The sequence below is a fragment of the Ursus maritimus genome, unplaced genomic scaffold, assembly GCF_017311325.1.
Source record: "Ursus maritimus isolate PB19 unplaced genomic scaffold, ASM1731132v1 scaffold_1, whole genome shotgun sequence".
NCBI lineage: Eukaryota > Metazoa > Chordata > Mammalia > Carnivora > Ursidae > Ursus > Ursus maritimus.
In genome coordinates this window covers 91,753,713-91,775,492 of record NW_024423343.1, presented here as the reverse complement: position 1 = coordinate 91,775,492, position 21,780 = coordinate 91,753,713, and the positions used below count along the sequence as shown (strand labels likewise).

Genomic DNA, 21,780 nt, shown 5'->3' with positions numbered 1-21,780 from the left:
AAAACGAACCACCTCCCCTCAGCGAGCCAGAGACAGCCCCCCGGGAGCTGGGGTGTGGAAGGCAGGGGCGGGGCCCGGGAGCATCATCCCGCAGTCCCAAGCACCACCAAATAAATGTGCAGCCCCCTACCTCGCAGGGCCTGCGGCACCCATCAGGACNCAGACCCCCATCCACAACAGAAAACCTGCCCAGAAAACCCGGTGAACACGCTCCAAGATAACCTCCCCGTACCATACAAAACAGGTAAAGGTCTTTATTGGTCAGCCACTGTCGCCCGGACGAGCAGCAGCGCCAGAGGTACAGAATGTTGTGTGCTGGGGGACATTTGTACAGAATCTATGCCTAACGTTACATCACCAGGGAACATCGTGTTCCTTACAGAGGGGCAAGCCATCTCTCACAGACTGTAACGTACCATTACCACTTCACACAGCATATAGATATATGCATATATGGAGAGAGTATATAATTATTTAAACTGTCGTTTCACATCTCTCAAAAATGGATCCTGTTTTTACATGTAGGTTCTGAATGTACAAGAAAGGGTCGTGTGCTTAGTTCAACCATGCAAAGCTCATACGTGTGTCACTAAAGTACTTTAAAAATAGAATGGTCTCCTTTTGGACAAATCTGTTCAGAGTCAGGATTAGTAAAACAGTATGAAACTAATGAAATACCTTGATAGAAATTAGGAAGTGATCTGTACGGATGGTTCTGGGCATGTCAAGGGGCGAGGGACAAAAGGTACGGTCTTCCCTTAAAATCTGCCAGGAGAGAAGAGACTCTGGAACGGGGGGTGGTGGGGGCCACCGGGGGTCCAGAGGAGGTGGGTCTGGTCAGTTGCTATCCATTTCAGGCTTAGAGCACCACAGAGGAACTTTCCGCCAAGTAGAGATCTTACCTTACCCACAAGAACCTTTTTTACTGCAGAAAACAGTAAAGGTCAGTTCTCACTGGAGGCGGGGAAACCTGTCCCCACTCCTGTGCACGTTGTCCTAACACAGTTGGCGGGGGCAGAGGAGCAAAGGGGAGCAGTGCAGACTGACCTGCCGGGCAGACCTTGTTCCCATGAACACAAACTTGCCAAAAAAGAAACTGGATGTTCAATGAAGTGTTGGCACCATCTGCCTGTGTGGAAACGTCGCAGTCCTCGCGGTCTTCGGATGCAGGGCAGCCAGCTCGGGCCTCGCCGGCCACTCACTCAAACATCTCATAGTGGCGGGTCTGCCTCACCCTGGGCACCATGTCGATGAGGAGTCTGCAAAAAGGAAACACAGAGGTCACCCCCACGTGGGCCTCCTGCAGCCCTGGGGCAGTAAGCAGAAGGCTTTTTAAAAACTATATATACTATAAAATTCAACCTTTTAAAGTAAACAATTCTGTGCATTTCAGTATATTCATAGGTTGTACAAACCATAACCACCATCTAATTCCAGAACATTTCTATCACCCTGAAAAGAAACCCCATACCCACCTCCAGACATTCCCCATCCTCCTGTGCAACCCACTGATCTACTTTTAGTCTCTCTGGCCTCTTCTGGATATTTCCGCTATCTGGAATCACCTAACGTGCGGCCTTTTGTGACCAGCTGCTTTCATCGGATACCGTGTTTTCGAGGTTCATCGGCACTGCGGCCTGGAGCCATACTTCATTCTTCTTAGGGCTGAGGAATACTCCACTGGATGGCCCTACTACATCGATCATTCATCCATCTTACAGACACCGGGGCTGTGTCTACCTTTGTCTACCATCAGTACTGCTGCCGCGGTCATTCGTGCACGAGTCATTATGTGGATGCGTGTTTTCTCCTCCGGAGTGGACACCGACGAGTGACCCCTGCTGGGTCAAACGCGAACTCCAGCATTGAACACGGTGAGGAGGTACTCAGCCGCCTCCAAAGCAGCCGTCCCATCGTACATTCCCACCAGCAACAGGGTTCTAATTTCTCAAACTCCTGGCCAACTCTGACTGTCCATCTTTCTTATTATAATAAGCTATCTTCATGGGAGGCAGAAAGTGCTTTAACAGTCAAAAACCCAGTGCCTTTTAGAAATGGTTCTCTCGAAGGCCAACCCCAGCCTGGATGCTGGAACGGAGTCAGTGATGTCTGCACAGCGCTTCTTGCGTGAGAGGACTCAGGCTGGGTTTATCCTTGAATGTAGCCCTTCTGCAGTGACACATCCGCGCTGGAAAAAATTCTCTGAGGGGGTCTGGTGGAGTGGTGCTGCTGGGCCCTGCCCCCTGCAGCATCCCATGGAGCAGGTGGCAGGAGGCGCTTGACCACAAATGTGCCTCCCCAGGGTGTCATTACAACCCTCGTTAGAGGTAAGGGAAGGGGCACCAAGGGTGAAAGCACCACAGAGTGAGCTATCAAGGCAGCAGACAAAAGTAAAAGACTGCCCGCCACAAAAATACCAGCCCCATGCTGGGGGTTTTCTGGCGGCTTTTCTAGTCCTCTGACCTCACCCTGGCTCAGAAGGGTCACGGGCAAGGCGTGACGGTCAGGAGTGGCAACGCGAGCGCTCGTGGGCCCCGGGGAAGCGAAGACAAAAGGAGAACTTACTTGACGCCGTAGGCAAATATGGTGAGGCCGATGAGCACCCCGATGCTGCCGTCCAGGTACCAGACCGCCGCGTTATGTTTGAACACCTCTGCGCTCAGCAGGATCGAGAAGCCCATCACGCCACCCACGAGGGAGTTAAACCCTGGAGCAACAGCAGAGAGAGGCTGAGGGCAGGGCCAGGAGCCCTTTCTCAGCCCCCAGTGAGACTACCCACATGCCAGCCATGCCTCCGCATCCCAGGCTCCCATCCCTGCCGAGCCTGCGGGGGCCGGGGTGCTGTGCACATGGGAGACATTCAGATCCTTGGCGACTTGAATGTCTGCGGGGCCATGGACCGAGCCGGGATCTTCTCAATCCTGTGAAGTCCGACGATGATCCTGCTTGGCCTGTGAGAGCGCTAGGTTACGCAGAGAGAGATGAAACACCGAGACCAAAGGTGACGCAGGTGGAGGACAGGGGGTGGGACTCACCCTGCTCCCATCTCCTTTCCCTCCAGAGCGCCCGTCAGCTGAGGATTTTCACTCTCCAGGAAAGGAAATGCTGAGTCTAGAATTTGCAGCAAGGTGGCAGAAAAGGCAACCGAAACAGAACTGGAGCTAAGGGGTACTGATCAGCCTCTCCTTTCACACAGGGCACATCTGCTCCCCACTTCATTTGAGCTTTGCGCTTTCAAGAGCCACAGGGGAAAGAACAGCTTAGAAAGGCTGCTGGGGGCCCACCAGGCGTGAGCTGCAGGAGTCCTCGCCCGCCCCCAGCAGACAGCGGCCTGGAGAGAAGCTGCGGGCCCACGCATCTTCCCCACGACAGGCCCCCCTGCGTTTCTGGGGCAGCCCTACCAGCTCCACTCAAAAGTGCTGGTGCCAGGTTCAAGCAGGAGGACTGGGACCGAACCACCTCAGGTTCCTACGTGGGGGGCTGTACGCCAAGGAGAGAGGGTTCAGATGAAGGGCAGGGGAGTGTGGAGTTGAGCGAAGCTTGGGTCTGATCTCTTTCTCATGACCCAGAGGGTGGACTCCAGTAGGCCTCGCCCCCTGAATGGGACCGAGCTGGAAGTGGGCCGACGAGGACTGATGGCCTCTGAATGGGACCCTCCTCTCTTCCCTCAAGTCTGTCCTCTCACCACTCCAGCTCTCAGCTGATGCCACGACCTTGGCCTGCTTCGAGCACGTACTCCAGACAATATGTCGTCTTCCCAACACCAAACCAACACCCACCCTGCCTGCTACCCTCCCGCCCATCCCCCCCACCCCCGCAGCTCTGTTCCTGCAGACAGCCAACTCCTTCCTATTCCTGGAATGCTGTGCGCACTCCTGAAGCATTCCCCCTGGGAGAAACCGCCCCAGGCCCGCAATGTCCTTCCTGGACCTCATGACACCCCCCCAACCCCGGCTCTGCCACCCTTCACACAATTCCTGGAAGAGCTGTCTCCCCAAGCCCCTCCCGCTCTCTTCCCCCCTCCCACTCCAGCACCACCGTCCTGAGGTCATCAGTGACCAAGCTGCCACCTGCCAGGTTCATAACCTGCGCTCCTCTTCGCATGGCTGGTGTCCTCTCTCCACTCCAGCCATCCCTTCCCAGTCGCTGCTGGGTCCTTCTCTCCCCTGGGGGCTCCCCTGTGCAGTGGTGGGAACTCCCCCTCCACCAGCCCTGCCTCCGCCCTCCCCCCACCACCACACCATTGTCTCTCAACGTGCTCTTTGGCCTGACCTCTCTGCAGAGCTGCACCCACTCAGCAGCTCAAACTGAACACATTTCAGTTTGAAAAAATCTCAGTTTCTGCCCGCAAACACCTCAGCCTGTCACTACCTTCTCTGTAAATGGTGCCACCATCCGCCCAGCTGCCGAGGCCAAAAATCGAAGAGCCCGTCCTGGACCCCAAATCATCAATCCCAAATCTAACCCGTCTGGCAGGTGATCCTTACCAGCTGCTATCTCCCAAACTCCACCTGACCCCAGGGCACCTGCCCCTTGACTGCACCCCTGCAACAGCCTCTCAGCATCTTCCCTGCTGCCCCCCCATCTCCCTCCCTCTCTCCCTAGACAGCAGCAAAAGGCCTCCAATGGAAAAGCTGCCATTTCTGAATCACATCTAAACTCTTGAAGGCTGACACGAGCTGCCATGAGCAGCCCCTCTGCCTCTCCCATCACGCATGGCCCTCCTGTCCACTGCCCTCCACCCACGCCACCCCTGCAGCTGCCAACCCTGGGCTCCCCAGAGCCTCGGGACTCACCCCCAGCCTGCGCCTCTCTTCCCGGGGTCTCCCACACTGCCTCCTTCCCGGGCTAAACCCACGGAGCCCTGAAGGGATTCCTCCCTAGCCATCCACACGGTCCTGCCTTCGCTCATTCTGCTGTTGTTTCTTCCCCAGAGCTCTTCACTTCCTAGCATGGTATTTCTACTTTTTTTCTTTTTACAAACATCCGTTTCTTCCCCAGTAGAAGCATAAGCTTAAGGACAGGGATTTTGTCTCTCTCGCTGTATTCCAAGTCCCAGAGCAGGCTGGCACTTCTCAGGGGCTCAGTTGATGGCCACGTTAATTAACGGATTAACAGATGGAGGGAAGGAGGGCCTGGAACATGGCTTCAGGTGTGCTAAGAGGGCTCCTACGTAGCAGCAGCCGGGCTGAGCTGACAGAGAGAGAGAGAGAATGGAAGCCAGCCCTGCCCAGGGTCCGTGACAGGGCCCTGGAGGGTCTGCCCTGAGAGGGAGGGTTAGAGTCCAGGCAGAGCGCTCACTCCTCGACTGCGGGCTGGAGCCTGAGGCGCCCTGGAGAGTCAGCCTCCCCACTCCCTTCTCCAGGCTGTTCAAGCTCCAACCCAACTTCACCTGAATAAAGGTGGTGGGGACTGGGAAAGGCAGACACCTTCACCTTCCTTCCATCTGGGGCCCACATCCTCCAACAGGCAGCCCAGGGAACCGCAGTGAGAGGGAGGCCAGGACTTGCCAGGAGCCGGGAGCTGGCAAGGGCTCTTCCAGCCATGGCCCTGACCTGCGCTCTCGTATCTAGCTGGGCCATCCCTGCCCACCACCTACAGCACGCGCCCCCACCCCTCACCCACTGAGGTCTCCTCTGACAGCCGGCCAGCCTCAGAGCTCGCCCTGGGTGCCCTGGAGACAGCAAGAGAGCAGAGGTGGAGTGGTGACCCTGGCTTCACCAGAGATGTGCCCCACCAGCTCCAACTCCCAGGTCCAAATCTCCACGTCTTCCACCTCTAACCGTGGAGGCGAGGGACAGGCAGGCCCTGCTGCGTGTTGCCTCCCGGCTTCCCCTTGTCCAAGGGGCCCCTGGGGGTTGGTTTCTATAGCTTCTCCACGCTCACCTAGCTTTGGACAATGATGAAACGGGCTCAGCATCCTTTCAATGTCCACTCTCCACGCAGCTCCTGCAGCAGACTCTTCTAAAGTCTATGTTTCAAAAGCATTAGGGCCCACCTGCAGCCTTTCGCCATCGCCATGGAAAGCTCTGTGCCAGCTGAGTCCATCCCCGGCCCTGACGTACAGAACTCACTGGCCCTTTCTCCCTAACTACCCATGGTTTCGTCCTCTGCAATCCTATCCTTGGGTCTGCTTCCACACACCCCCCCCCAAGGGGAACAGCGGGTCCTGAGAGGTGGGCACTGTATCTCCCTCCTGTCTTCTGATCCATCAGTCTCCTCTTTCCCTTCTCCAATTATGAGAAGCTGGCATTTACCCTCTTGCCTCTGGCGGTCCTGAGTCTTCCTGTCCTTAATACATGGAATCAGGACAGTCCTCTTAAAAAGAAGAGAAAAAAAAAAAGGTTCTGCAGCCACAGCTTTTCTCAGAGGGCTACCAAAATCACCAGCAGAGTCCATTACTCTGTCCCAGGCTAGCTGGGCTGCAGTTTACATCTTGGGCATTCTCAGTGTTGGGGGAATTTTAGTTCAGGGGGACTAGAACCAAGGGGAAGACGAGGAGGAGCTGGCCATAGCCCCAGGGCAGACTGGAAGCATGTGCTCCCCACTCCAACTTTATCAGCAGCACAGGGGGGCCTGGAGCCCACGGAGAAGCCAAGCCGGTGGAGCTGAGAGAGGATGCAGAGAGCAAGTGCGAGTCCCCCCGCCGGCCACTAGGTGTCCGCTCAGCTCCAGCAAGTCACCCTGCCCGCAGCTAGGACAGGGCTGATTCCCCTTCCATGTCTAGTGGGAGGGGCTGCCCCTAGTGGGCTCTGCTCACCTTTGCCAGTGACGGAGCCTGACACAGCTCAGCTTTGCAAGCCCGCACAGGAACACGGCACCAGCACCCAGGGGCTAGGCAACAATTCTGTATCTGCCAGGCCACACCCTTCAGCATGGAGAGCCAGCCGGAACCCTGCGCTCACAGCCCTGCCCCCCCGACCTCCCATCTTCACCTCCACGGCCCACAAAGCCCTGTGGGTCACCGGCTTCTGGGCACTATCCCCACCCCTCACCCAGCCTCAGGGAGGCTCTCCGGATGAGAGGCTCTGCTGGTCTGGCTTTAATGACTCGGGAAGGATCTGTATAATTGAGCACATTCATTTTATGCAGAAAGTTCTAACTGAAGTTCTTCCTGCGCTTGAAAACCGGCAAAGCCTCTTGGGGTTTACAGAACTTGAGGGACTGAGAACAGTGGGCCAGGCACCTGCACTCAGATTTCCAGCTGTGGCTGCTGGCAGCTCTGGAGCGCCGCTGCTGGCTCCTGGTTCGGAACTCCCCCAGGACCTCGCCACGATCCCCCTCCGTCCGATTGGGACTAGTAACGTGCTGTGCAAAATCCTTTTACCTTAAATAACACAAAGCCAGCTTCAGCCTAGTGCTGACAGCCAAAATCGCATGTTGACCAAATATTCAAAGCAACAAAACCAAATCAGACAAGATTTACTGCACTGCATGGCACAGAGCGGGAGTGTCTGGAATTTGCCCACACCTGCTGTCCCACTTTCCCTGAAGGTCAGCTTCCTGGCTGTAAGGACACAACCCAGCCGGACCCAGGTCACGCACAGCTCCTGCGTGGGAAGGGCCACCCCCCAGGTGACGGATAAGGCCCGCCCTCCCTCCCTGCATGGAAAGCAGTTTGCTGAACTTGCTTGTGTCTTGGAGAGAAGCCCTTGGCTCGCCCCCAGGCCAGACCGCGAGAGGGGCATTCCCAGGGCAGCAGCCACAGGGGATGCCCTCCAGAGCCAGCCCCTCAGAAGACCCCCGACATTAAAGATAGGCAGGGCTCCTGAAGCCCATCCTGCCCCCTGCTCCCAAAGGGAGGGAAGGAGAGAGAGGAGATAGTTACACAGGGCTCCCCACGTCAGCTCATCAACGAGGGAGTAAAACTGGGAGCCCAGACAACACAATTAGCAGGAGGCCGTAACTACTGCTGCGCCGTCTGCTGGCACCCCCACCAAGCAGAGCTTGCCCACCCCCGGGGTCCCTTACGGGTAATGGGCTTGGGTGTGGAGTGCCCGCCTACAGTAATGCTCTCTGTCCTCCTGGGTCTGTCTCTCATCAGCCCCCAGGCACAATTCAACCCTGAGCGCTGCCCGATTTACAAACACTGCCACCGCGTCCTCAAATCCCCCCATCCTCCACCCCGCTGCCCTCGCTCTGTCCAGGCCACCGCCACCCCCACGGCTCCGCAGACTTCTCCCGACTTCTCCCGCCTCAGCTCTCCTTTCCTCCGCTCTGTCTTCCACCCTGATGGCCAGAGGGCTCTTTAGAAAACATTGATCATGTCACCATGTGTTAAATATTTAACAAAACCTCCAGAATCCTACTGTAGACTCGATGTCCTGCAGGATGTCTTGCCCTCTCACCCCACATGCCCCTCCGATACCCCAGACTCTCTCCCACCACGATCCCCAGCATGGCTCCCCCCACTCTCTGCATGTGGGCGGAACAGTTTCCACTCAAACCATCCACTTCCCTTTGTCACGACCCCTCCCTGGTTCAAGACTCTGATGGAAACACTGCTTGTGTGTAGCTGGTTTTGTGGGTGAAGATTATAAAGTCAGAGGTTATTCATTAGGGGTGCCTGGGTGGCTCAGTCGGTTAAGCGTCTGCCTTCGGCTCAGGTCATGATCCCAGGGTTGTGGGATCCAGCCCCACATTGGGCTCCCTGCTCAGCGGGGAGACTGCTTCTCCCTCTGCCTCTGCCTGCTGCTCCCCCTGCTTGTGCTCTCTGTCTCTGACAACTAAATAAAAGCCTTAAAAAAAAAAGTTATTCATTAAAAAAATACTTATCTTTGTGGTCTTCTCCGTACACCATATAAAATGGTAGGAGGTGAGAAGGACATGGAAGCCTGAATAGAAACTTAGCATCTGGAATATCCGACAGGAAGTAAGACTGCAGTCAAGGCAAAGGGCCCCTCGTTCTGAGGCCCACGCTCGTGCTGGGAGGGGCGGCTCTGACTGCTGGGTCCACACCCAGGCTTCTGGGGAAGGGGGCACCCCTGTGTGTCCACTGCAGTCGAGCGAGTCGATAAAGTGCTGATGCCCTGCAGGCCAGGGGGCTCTGTGTCCTCAGAGCCTAAATCAAGACTGAACGAGGAGCCCGGATGAGTACCCACCGCTGGGAGCCCAGAGCGCTGTGCTGACAGGTGCAGCCGCCCTCGGGTTCCAGGTGAAGAGACCTGGAGAGGAAGGCGCAGAGCGGAGAGCGGCTGCTGGAGAACCCACGGGCCAGCCAGGCCTCCGCTCTCTGTTCAGGCCTCTGGGCCCTGGCAGAGCAGTGTCCCTCAGAGCAACAGAACAGCACCCCAGAGGGGGCTGGAGAACGACACAGACACCTGGCTGACGCCTGCCCAGCCTGCAGCTCTCAGCCAAGCACACCCTGGGCTGTTGATCCCCAAGTGAAGGAGGGCTCCATGTCCAAAGGAGGCGTTCTCTTTCCCAGGTGAAAGAACACCAGACCACAGAGATCACGGGAATGAACTCTCCTCCTCAGGTTCTGGGTCTGCCCCCAGAGACGACAGGGCACCCATACGGGGCCAGGGTCTGACGGGACCATGCACTAGGCTCGGCTTAATGCAAACCGCCTAGAGAGCCCCAGCGTCTCAGTGGGTGACAGAGCCCCCAGACGGCGCACAGGCCGCGGCATCAGGCACGCATGCAGCGTTCTTACGGGCCGGAACCACAAGCTCTTTAGATCTGGCTCTGGGAGAGAGCAATCCGTTTATACCAGAGGGGTTATCTAAATGGGAAGTCCACTTCTGGGGACCAGGTGGGAGCCCGCACAACAATGGGACAGAAACGTGAGAGAGGAGGTTCTGATTCCACGTTAGGGGCTGGTTTCCGCAGTGAACGTGGCACCCAGCACCGTGGCCGGCACACAAGAGCCCCGTACAACCTGGCTGGCCCCGGGCTCCTGCAGCACCGTGCTGTGACAGCAGCAAACCCAGGAGCTGATGCGGGCCGGCTCCTGCCTTCCCCCAGCCTGCCGCGGGTTCACCCAGGAGCTTGAGAAGCCAGGCTGGGCCTCCCATTGCCTGAAAGCAGAGCACGGAAGAGGACGGCCCAGTCCCAGTGGTCGATCCCTTTACTCTCTTAAACACCTTTTGCTGCTTAAAAAGCTTTGGTTTCCTATGGGCAATGGCCTCCACAGCCCCGGGCAGCCCTGCCTTGCAAGGAGGCCACCAGCAGGCGCTGCTGGAAGTGGCATTTGAGGAAGGTTGGAAGCTGTCCATCTCCTCTGGACCCTGTGATGCTGTGTCCTGGCCTCTTGGTTTAGCCATGGAGGCAACACCAAACCTCAGCGTGCACCTCATAGACTGAGGCACTGGTGTAATTATGACTTCCTGGACCCCACCTCCAACTCCCAGAATCAGAATCTTCAGGGGGTCAGGCTCTGGAATCCGTATTTTTAACAAACACCACAGGCTGGGGCACCCCGACCCACCCTGTTAAGAGGGCAGAGTGGAGGTGATTCATGAAATTTATTAAATTCCCGGGGTACAAGTCATCTGCCCTGATATGGGAACCCTGAGAATCATTAAACAGCCTGAGGAGGGGAGAATAGTGAGGAACAGATTTCCAATTGTTGAGCTCTTCTGCAGGACCAGCAACTGAATAGCATCTTCCCTCACTGTGAGTTTAGCCCCCCAGAGATCAGGCACACTGGCCTTACTCACCATCTGTTATGAGTGCTCTGCTGGTCAGAACCTTCCCCAGCATAAACTTCAACACAGCCAGGATGCTGCAAAGGATCCCACTTAAAATGGAGACGCTGAATAGGAAATCATCCTGGAAGAAAAAGTTCCAGATTTCAACAGTTCACCTCCCGTTAGAACAGATTATCTGCAAACCACTTGCCTTAAAGATCAGCTTTGTTCCCTGAACAAATAATCAGTTGGGTATGCTGCCACCAGGCGAGAGTATCTTGCTTGTTCTCATTGGTCAGTTAGTTACCTGTGTCACTGGAATTGGAAAAGATAATCAAAAACAGATAATCCAGATTTATATTCCCTTAGACACTAAGTATTTCTTTTCCTGTAGGAGATTCGCCTTCACTCTTCTGCCAAAATGTTCGGCAATCACTGATCAATAACGTGATTGGATGGAATGCTAAAAACAGTGCATGCTATGTGTAGTTTTTCATAAATAATTTAAAAAGCAGCTGGAGAATACGGGAACATGTAAGTACACCACTGGACTAAGAACACTTCAACACAGAGCCTATTCAATTGGCCACAGGGTCAGTTATGGCTGAAGCTACTTAATAACCATGTTGTTTCCGTAAATTCACACAAGGCAATTAGAAGGTTCAAATATACCCTTCAAGGTGTAGAAAAGTCATCTAAAAATAAAGCCTGCTATTGACGTTATCTTAGCACTTCCTATCAGTTTTTACATTAACTTTGCAAGCAAATGAATGAGTCACACACGCAAAAGCCAGCACCACCATCTCATGGCATTGGGGCCCCCCAGGCTCCTCAACTTGGAGCTCCCCTGCATCGCTCCCATGAGACACAGCCTCCAGATTCTCTCCAATATTAAAATGCAACTTACAGCAGAAATCTGATAAAGCATCACATATACAAAAGAAGTAAGATTCCTTAAGCATCTTACTACCCAAATTCACTAACCTAGTGCCAGAAAGCTGGGAAGAAAGAAGACAGCCTGCTTCTCTGGCTTCAAAACTAAACAAAATTATTTGAAAAATCCCCTCTCCGGAAACAAGATATCTGCAAGGCAGCAGAGCATCTCCCCCAGAATACTGATCAATGGTGGTTGGTCTTAACATATGTCCCCAGATCTTTTGCTAATCCTTCTTCTAGGAGGTGCAGCTGAATTCCCTCCTCCCTGAGTGCGGGCTGGGCTGGTGACGAGTATCTAACAAGTAGGGTATGGAAAGGGGAAAACAGTGGCTTCGCAGGGGAGAAGGCTGGCAAGGAATCTAAGCCACGTGATCAAGATGAACAAGGCCATTAACGAGTTAGGCCAATAGCATGTGCTCCCTGATAGGACGTGACGGGACAAGGACAGGTCTTGGTGTTCTACCCCAAGATCCATAACCTCAGCTGAATCTTAAAAAAACACCAAATGAACTCACATGGAAGGACAGTCTACGAAATATCTGAGCACTACTCTTCACACACGTCAAGGTCACGAAAGACAAGGAACAACCAAGAAACTGTCACAGACTGCAACCTATGGAGACAGAGGACTAAATGCAACATGGTGTCCTGGACTGGATCCTGGAGCGGAAAAAGGATATTAAGTGGAAAAGCTGGGAAAACTGGAAAGGAGCCTGGAGTTTTGGAGTTTGGGCAAATGTGCCCTGGTTATCTATGTGAGATGTGAACGTTAGAGGCGGCTGGATGAAGGATATACGGGAATTCTCTGTGACATCTTTGTGACTCTTCTATAAATCTAAAATTATTTCAAATTTTAAAGTTCTTTAAAATGGTCACCTCACTGAATTTATTATTATTATATTATTATTATTTTTCACCTCCTCAAATTATCAGTAAAGACGATGCCAAACCTAGCCTCGTGGCAGATCCCAAGTCCCTGCTGTGCATGAGGTGACAAAGCAGGGTCCACGAGGGGCAGGGGTGAGGGTTGGCTAGGGTCTCCAAATCACAACTCATTTTGTGCAGGGACTCAGTCTAATCGTGGGGGTTGGCACCCACAGGACATAATGCAACATATCGACACAGACCCAGTTGCTGACAGGATTCAGAAAGCCTAAGCTGGGAGACTGACACAGTCAGGCACTTTGAGACCCCACATTCAGAGGCTGAATTCTCGCTTTGCTCACCCCCCGTACCTGAAGCCTGATTCCATCTGATCTGTTGGCAAAGCCTTCATCCCTAATTCCCAGATGTAGAGAACATCTGTGTTCACCCCATCTAAGTCCCAAGAAGCTGGGCATCTTGAGACGAGCCACTATGGCTTTAGCAGTCCTCTCCCAGGTCTGCTGGACGGGAGGCTTGGCTGAAAGGCAGCGAGGCACCAGCAGACCTTTGCTCGCATGTGGACTCCATTGCTTCCTGGGGAAACAGACCCGAGCGTTCGCATCTCAATTCTCTCTTCCACAGGGGGGAGGGCGATACCTGCAGCCCCCCGCAAGCAAATAATGTGCGGTCCGTGGAGCAATTCGTGGTAAAGGGCCCAAGCACATGATCCACACACTAACTCATTCCACCACGCAGCCTTGCTCAGTGCTGAGGGCGAGCCCCAAAGTATGCTAAGCACTCCTATAAAAGAAACGTAGGGAACTGATTACCTAGAACAAGTATGCATGGTGACTGTAAAGAAATCTGACCACTACGAGTGGGACCGCAGTGGCTCACTGAGGCTTCTGCTTCAGATCGCCCGTGCCACTGAGGCTACACCAGTGGGGTCAAATGCAGCTCCAGTCCATCTCCAGGGTCCGCGTTGTCCTTGCTCTGCTTCGCCCTATGCCCCCATCTCCCTCCTTCCAGGTGCCCTGCTGACTTCAGGGACAACAGCCCCACCGGCCTGTAAAGTCTCATCCCTGCACCGAACAATAAAGCCCATTCCGTACCATTCAGAGCGCTTCCCGTTCTCTGCTTGAACCCGAATTCCACTTCAGAAGGATCTTCAGAGTGCTTACAGCAGGCTCCGGCTGCTGAAGGTCATCAAGACCTGACTGCTGGGTGACGTGCGAGCTGGACCAGGCACTTGGGGGCTCCCCATCCCCCCCATCCTTGGAATGTGAGTCCCACTTGCCCTCCGCACTCCCAGAAGCTGCCCCAAGGACGCAGCCTCGAGAGATGTGGTGCTGGGGCTCCCTGGACTGGGTCTGCGACTGAACCCAGGTGGGACCTCTGAATAAATGCTCGAGCCTGGGTGGCCAGGATCGTGGGAATCTACTCATCTCATGGCCACCCCACGGCAAGCCTCATGAGTAAGTTCACTTGCTTATAAAACCTACCCCCAACAGTCTGCAGGGGTCTTCCTCTGTCTTCCATCACCTCCTGCCCTCCACATATGGGGGCCAGTTTCAGATCACAGCTGGGAAGCCCCGAGGAGCTTGTGAACTAACGATTGGTAAGCCAGCCAGGAAGGAGGCATCCGCAGGAGTTGGCCATCAATCTCTATGTGGGGAGGAGTGGCCCATCTCTTAGATGCTTGTGGACTATTCTGTGACAGCAGGGGTGAGGCTTTAGTGCACCTGTGTGAGGCACAGCGCCCAGCGCACTGCAGCACCAAAAAGAAACAAAGGGCCACGGTGGGCTGGCCTCTACTGTGGGCAGCTCGGCTGGCCACCGATGCCCCCCACTCCCCAGAGGCTGCAGCTCGGGTTACAGAGTTGGAGGAAGAGCTGAGGATACAGGATGTATGGGCGTCCACTACTCTGCCGGCTCCAGGGCTGGCCGACAAGGTGGGAGGGCAGGAGCATCAGCTGGAGAACTTAGCGTGCCCTTCTGCGACGCTAGGAGGGTGCAAGAGATCTTGGATGAAGATCTGGGCACCTGTGACAACGTCTGGTTAGGATGCTTAGCGGTGGGATCTCTGGGAAACTGAGGAGAATGAAGAGGAGGATTTGGTGGTGATTGGTGAGGAAACAGACCAAGGAGCCCCATGCCACCAACCTTTAATAGAAGGGAAATTTTTAAAGAGCAATTGAACAAAACCCTCCCAGGAGAAAAGGTGCTTTCTTTCTCTGTGCCTTTAAGTTGTGCATCTTATGATGCCTTTGAAACGTAAGCACCCTGGGAAATAACCACAAGACTACCCACAGAGACTAAGGAGGAAAAGGCGGAAAGAGGGCTATTAGATGCAGACTGCTAGAGGGGCTTCTTGGCCCAAAATCTAGTCCTCAGCCTCCATAAGTTTACTCATCAAGGGCTCAAGTTTGAGAATGCAAGGTACGGGGTCTCGAATGCGTGCCCGTGTGTCACTTATGTCTGCGGGTCTACGTTACGTGTGTGAAGTGCTTTTATGCCACCGGGGGCATCGCCAAAGTTACTCTGTAAAAGAGCCCTATTTACTTAACTTAAGGAAAAGAAGCTTTAATATCAAACATGTTCTTCTGTAAAACTAAAACATAATTTTTTTTCATCTGCTAAAAGGACAACGTTTTCTTGGACTATTGGTCTTCTTTTCGAGGAGATTGTGAAAGGTTTTTCTTTACCTTTTAAGCCATCTGCCAAGAAAACAAAAGATTCTGTGTTTCGTCAAAATAATTTCCTCTGCTTCATGTTATCTTTATCAGGCCTCTGATTACTTAACAAAACTGAGTATCTATTAGAAGAGGTATGTTTTTCACGACTATGTAACTTTCTGTATTTGCCTTTGAAGTCTTTAATTATCACTTTGGTTAAATGGATAATGAAGTACTGTTTCACGGTGACCTGTGATCCTATTTAATCACGTGTTTTTAAATCTTTGGGTAGTTTTGACAAGCTTCCCAAAAATCAAATTTTCAATGAAGTCTTAACTATGAAGTAACTTTGGGATTTTCCAGAGTCCCCAGAATATCTCAAAAGATGTGTTCTCTCTCCTTATGAAAGGAAGATGTTGAACTAATTAGGCTTATTTGGTAGGTTAAATTTCATGGGAAGCGTTGTCAAATATGAATGATGCTAAACTTTCCTTAGGGCACATTTATTTGAAATTCCTAAAAACCTGGTAAGTCCTGGTAAAATGCTATTAGTCGTAATTTTAAAATGTATGTCACAGAAATAACCAAATTTTTTTGTTAATTACATTATAATGAACTCTCTTCAAATCTTTAACCATGGCCATTTTTAAGTCTTTTGTCATTTACAGACAGTTACTCTTTTATTCTGATGCTTTGGCCAAAAGTGTTCCTGCAAGAGTGCGTCATCGTCAAGGAGATTCACGGAAAAGATTTTGATTAGTAAAGGCTTCTGATAACTAAGATCAACTTGCCTTCGTGTGGAAGGGACAATAATGAACATTTCAGTATCCCCCAGGCCACCCGCGTAGCCCCACAATATGTCATGGCCCTGTGCTCGTGTCTTCCTTCCCCACGTCAGTAAAACGGGCCCATGACATCAGTGATAAATGTTAACATGTGAAGACTGCCTTTGCTGCAGGACACTGTGCAGGCTTTGCTGGAATAGCTGCAAGAGGGAAAAAGTGGGCAGTGAACCCACACAAAATTCAAGGCCAAGTTGCTGCAATAAGGTTTAGGGAGTTGTTTGGTCAGAATAGATGCTCGTTGCCCCCAAAAGCTGTGATTAATAAGCTGCAAGCCTCTTCATCCCTTCGGGGTGTGAACGAGCTGGAAACCTTGGTGGAGATTTGGGTTTTTAGAGGACTCATAATCCCACCTGGCACCATGCCCCGGTCTCTTCTGCCACTGGTAAAGAAAGGGCACATTTGGGGCTGGGGATCAGAGCAGCAAGCCACCTTTGAGAAGGCAAGAATAGTAATGAGGCTGATGAAAGCTCTGGGCATCTCCCGAACAGGGCTACCATTTGAGTTAGATGTGTCTGTGACTCCGGAAGGTAGGAGTCAGACCCTGTGGCAGAGACAACAAAGGAGAGAGTGCCCCTAGGATTCCGGCCCAGCTCGGGAAGGGGACAAAACCTGATATACCCACAGGGCAACAGCTCCTAGCACGTGCACAGCATTCCTCCAGATGGAACCTCTTGGGAAGGAAGGAACCACAGCAGCCACAAGACTGCTGAGAGCTGTTCGTGAGCGCTAGCTGTTAACCGGTGGCGTTGACAGTGGGCTGTCCTAAAGAAATTAACCCTACGGCTTAGACAATGAGAAGCCAAGGGATGGATGATTCACAGGTGGGTCCTTGTGGGGTCAGGATGTGTGGAGGGACGTTTGGGTCTGCCTGCAAGAGCCTGAGGCAGTAAACCATTGGATACCCCTGGCAATCAAGAAGCTGATGCCCTGGAAAAAAAATTTTTTTAAAAAGCTGATGCCTTACTTCGGAACAAGGTCCAGCAACTGACCCTTGAATAGGTACAGAAGACTGGGTATAGAGTGGCCCCCACAATGCCCAGATGAGATGGCATATTGCCAAGGATGCCAAACTGCACTTGAAATACAGCGACTTGGTTAATGTTCCAAGCATGTCCTACGTGTTCTAAACACCCAAGGCAACCGCCAAAGGAGTCCAAAGCCGATCACCAGAGCCCCCAGCTGGTGAGGGTGGCAAACTGATTATATTGGTCCCCTCCCTCTGAGTGAGGGTTCTAAATAGGCCCTGGCTTGTGTGGACACTGAACCTGCCCTAAGCTTTCCCAGGTCACCGTGCAAACCAAGCTGTCACCATTAGGGGATTTAAAAAGCCGAGTATGGATACCCTTGCTGAATAAACAGTGATGGGGGTCACATTTCGAAGGTCATGATGTGCAAGACCAGGCAAAAGAACACGACATGGAATGTAGGTTACATCTCCCCTATAACCCAAAAGCAGCAGGGCTGGTAGAAGGGAAAAAATAGACTATTAAAGCAGCGGATTAAATTGCTAACAAGTAAAACCACCTTGACGGGTGGACGGAAGTACTGTCCCAGGCTTTCGACATTTGAAAGATCAACCAGGAGGGTCTGTGGCCCCACATGCCAGACCCAGGATCCCTGCCGAGGCCCCCAGTATCATCAACGTATGGAAGCTTCAGTCAACAGCCAATGCCCTGACTCTCACTGTGGATCAATACACTGGGCTGCTGAGAACACCAAGCCCCATCACACCAGGGAAAGGAGCTATCTACTGGAATTTGCAATGGGATGTCCTGCCAAGATGGGTGAATTACTTCAAACTGCTGCGTAAGGGGGAATTAATCTCCACTGGGATCCCATTGCCCGCATGCACACTGGACCTGCTGAAATGCACTAGGAATGAACACGTGCCACTGAAAGGGGCGAGAAAGTGGGGGTCCTGGCCTGCCATATCCTGACCCTGGTCCACCCACCTCCTCAGGCCTGACAGTGCTGCCTCCCCCGGCCAACACACATGGTATGTACAACCAGGGCCAGTTTTCATTTTGTGTTTTTTTTAAGATTTATTTATGTTAGAGAGAGACAGAGCACAACCAGAAGGGGCAGAGGGAGAGGGAGAGAGTCTCAAGAGGAATCTGCACTGAGCACAGAGCCCAATGTGGGGCTCGATCTCACAACCCTGAGATCACGACCCAAGCAGAAATGAAGAGTCGAGCGCTTAACCAACTGCACCACCTAGGCACCCCAACTAGGTCAAGTTTCTAAAGTTGCCAACCTCCCTATCCTCAAAGCCAGATGGGCATTTTTTTGTTTCCCCCTGGTACAATCATTTGACTGCCATCTTTGTTCCTTCTGTTGGCCTGGGGTAGGGTATAGCCACCCAGCAAGCCTTAAATGATAGCCAAAACACCTGTCCTTACTGAAATGTCTATGATGAGAAAGCTGTCCTCCAAATTGGATGGCCTTTGACACTATTACTGCACCATTATCCAAACAGAAGGTTCTCTGTTCCTACCTGATGTGTCTGCTAACGTGTCATCTTTATTAAATCACATGAGGGCACAAGTGAATACCCTGAGTGATCTGACCCCCAGCCTAGGGACTGAGTACATCGTTTGGATCATGAGACTCCTGGTGGAAGAAGCTGTCACTGATTACGGGAATTACTGTCTGAATGTGCTTTTTCTCTTGCAAATGCACGCACGGCTGCAGTGGCATCTGCCCCCGTGCAGCCCAACAGCTGCCAAATGAGCCACCTCCACGCTAAGGAGACCCCTTGCTTGACCACTCAGGGAAAAAACTGTGGAACAGGGGGCATATAAGATTGTAACAGCTGGTCATGAGGGGTGAAATATTGGAGGAGGTCATCGAGAACACATGCCTGGGGGCACCTGGGTGGCTCAGTCGGTTGAGTGTCCAACTCTTGGTTTCAGCTCAGGTCCTGATCCCAGGGTCGTGGGATTGAGCCCGTGCTGGGCTCTGTGCTCAGTGGAGAGTCTGCTTAAGATTCTTTCTCTCCCTCCCCCTTTGCCCCTCCCCCCCCTTTCTCTACAATAAATAAATCTTAAAAAAAAAAAAAAAGAGAAAGAGAGAGAGAATACATGACCACCAGTCGACCGGCAAACTGGACCTGAGCAACTGGAGGCTCCCCACTCCTTCCTCTGTCCTTGGAATGTGATCGCCACTTGCCCCCCACCCCGGTCCTAGAAAGTGCTCCAAGGATACAGCCTTGAGACAGAAATGTGGTGTTGAGGCTGGACTAGGTATGTGACTGAACCCAGTTATAACCTCTAGATCAACTTTTAAGGTTCTGGCAGGCAGAAATTACTCGTCTTGCAGCTGCCCAAGACAAGCTTTGTAAGTAAGTTCCCGCGCTTATTACACCTGCCACCTCCCAATCTGGAGTGGGCTGTCTCTCTTTGGTTTCTCCCTGCCCTCCACTTATGGGGGATGGTTTCAGATTCTACCTAGGAAGCTTCCAAGAGATTGAAACTAACACTGGCACAGCGTAAATGCTATATTTAAATGTGGAGAAGCTGATATGCAAAACTCAGGCTTTTCCCGTCCGTGGAATTATTTCTACCAACCGCCCCCGGCTTCCAGGACCAGCTCTGAAGAACAGCTGCCTTCCTGCAGAGACTGTGGCCGTCTCAAAGCCTCACCCAGACCGAGGAGGCTGGGCTCACTATTGCTGCGCTGGTCTGCCTCAGAAGAAAGGTAAACCCGCCGAAGAACGCACGAAGGACCGAGGCTAGCACAGGCCTGCCAACTCTCTCTCCCAAAGCCAGCTTTCGACATCCTAGAAGTCCTCTGTAATTTCCCCACCCAAGCCCACCTGGCTCTCCTCTCTCTACGGAATGTCACAGAGACGTAGTCATCAGCTCGAGACGTCATCGGTCCCTGCTATGGACTGTTTGTGTTCCCCTAAAATGCATATGCTGAGACCCTAACCCCAACGCAATGCTTCTGAGATGAGGTCTCTGGGAGGTAATAAGGGTTAGACGAGGTCATGAGGGGGGCCCTCATGATGGGATCTGTGCCTTTCTAAGAAGGGGAAGACATTTCTCTCATGCTCTCTACCTGCATCCCCTGAGGAAGGGCCAAGTGAGCTACTAATGAGAAGGCAGCAGTCTATAACCCAAGGAGAGATCCCTCACCGAATACTGCTCCTGTTGGCACCTTGACGTTGGAGTTCGAATCTCCAGAAACCCATGAAAAATAAATCCCTGTTGTTTAAGCCGCCAAATCTAAGGTCTTTTGTTATAGCATCCCAAGCTGACTGAGACAGTCCTGAATATAATTAAAAAAGGAGTTTCGAGAGAATTCCTTCCCGAGGATCAGGACGCCAGAGCAGATAAGGCTCCCGATAAGAAACAGCAACGCCAGCAGGCAGGTACCACCGCCGGCTTCAAAACCGTGCGGCACACCGGCGATGTCTCGGTTAATTCCCGTCGCCCAGCCAAGCGGGGACCTGCAGAGGAGAAACAGACGCACAGAGGCTGACTTGCCCAGGGTCACTCAGCTCATGGCGGGACCCGGATTTGTTCCCAGCTGCACAACGTACCAGACTGCCTCCCCTAGAGTCCCCATAAGTATCTCTCATGTTACTGAAACCGACTCTGTAAAAACAGTGACAGCCTTCTCCCGGTTAGGTATTCAGTCTTCCCTGTTAACAGCACTGGGCCCCCATGACTTTGCACAACTCAGTCTTTACTTAATAGACAGAAGGTCAGAGCAAAAAGGTTCAAAAAAATCACCCACTCACTCAGAAGCCAAGGACAAATATGAATTAGAGGCAAGTGATACGTAGATTATACCCATGCCGGCAACTTTCTTTATGACCTTGTACCGGTGCAGGCCTTTTATAACCTTTCATAACCAAAGCTACAAACCACTGGTATACTTGACGACACAAAAATTAAAACATATGCAGGGGATAGGTTATATACAAACTAGGAAAAACTATTATCACAAAGGGTTCACTTCCCTGACATATAAAGAGCTCTTAGAAACCTCTGAGAAAAAAGCCAAAAAAACTGACAGAAAAATCGGCAAAGGAACATTAGAAAATAATGAATTTTTTAAAAGATTTTATTTATTTGCAAGAAAGCAAGCAAGAGTGGGGAGAAAGGGAGAAACAGACTCCCCACTGAGCAGGGAGCCCGACGCGGGGCTCGGTCCCAGGACCCTGAGATCGTGATCTGAGCCGAAGGCAGCTGCTTAACCGACTGAGCCACCCAGGTGCCCCAATAATGAATTTTAAACATATGAAAGACACTTAAACTCCTAAAAGAAATAAAACCAAAACTACACAGATACCATTTTTACCTAACCAAAAGGATTATTAAAAACTTTTGCTACTTGAAAGACACTATCAAGAAAATGAAAGAAAAATTATTCATAAACATATTTGTTAAGGATTTGCATCCAGAATATATTAAGAATTTCTACAACTCCATAAGAAAACAGATGACTCATTTTTTTTTAAACAAGCAGATTTGAACAAACATTTCACCAAACAAGATATATGACTAGCAAATAAGCACAGGAAAAGCACATCATCAGTCAACAGGGAAATATCAAAACCACTATGAGATACTCCTACATACACATTAGAATCAGTAAAATTAAAGAGATGAGACCAACTGTGGTGAGGATGAGAGCTCTCATATACTGCTAGTAGGACTATTTATCTATCACTTTGTAAAAACAGATCATCCATTCCTTATAAATGTCGACTGACCATAGGACTCAGCACTTCATTGGTATTTACCAAGAGAAGCAAAAGCTTCTGTCCACACAGAAACCTGTACACCGCTGTTCTAAGCTACTATTTTCATAGTGTCGAAA

The 21,780-nt window shown here is 51.9% G+C and overlaps 1 protein-coding gene across 1 annotated transcript in view; it reads right to left on the bottom strand.

The window, feature by feature from the left end:
• Positions 1-230: 230 nt before the first annotated feature.
• The window catches only part of TMEM163 (transmembrane protein 163), a 219,210-nt gene continuing 197,660 nt past the window's right edge, over positions 231-21,780 (bottom strand). Inside the window, exons 6-8 of the mRNA XM_040645516.1 lie at positions 10,662-10,773; positions 2,566-2,707; positions 231-1,259 (exon numbers count right to left, since the gene is read on the bottom strand). Of these exons, the coding sequence (XP_040501450.1) occupies positions 1,199-1,259; positions 2,566-2,707; positions 10,662-10,773 (315 nt within the window). The 3' untranslated portion in view covers positions 231-1,198. The remainder of the gene's footprint in view (positions 1,260-2,565; positions 2,708-10,661; positions 10,774-21,780) is intronic.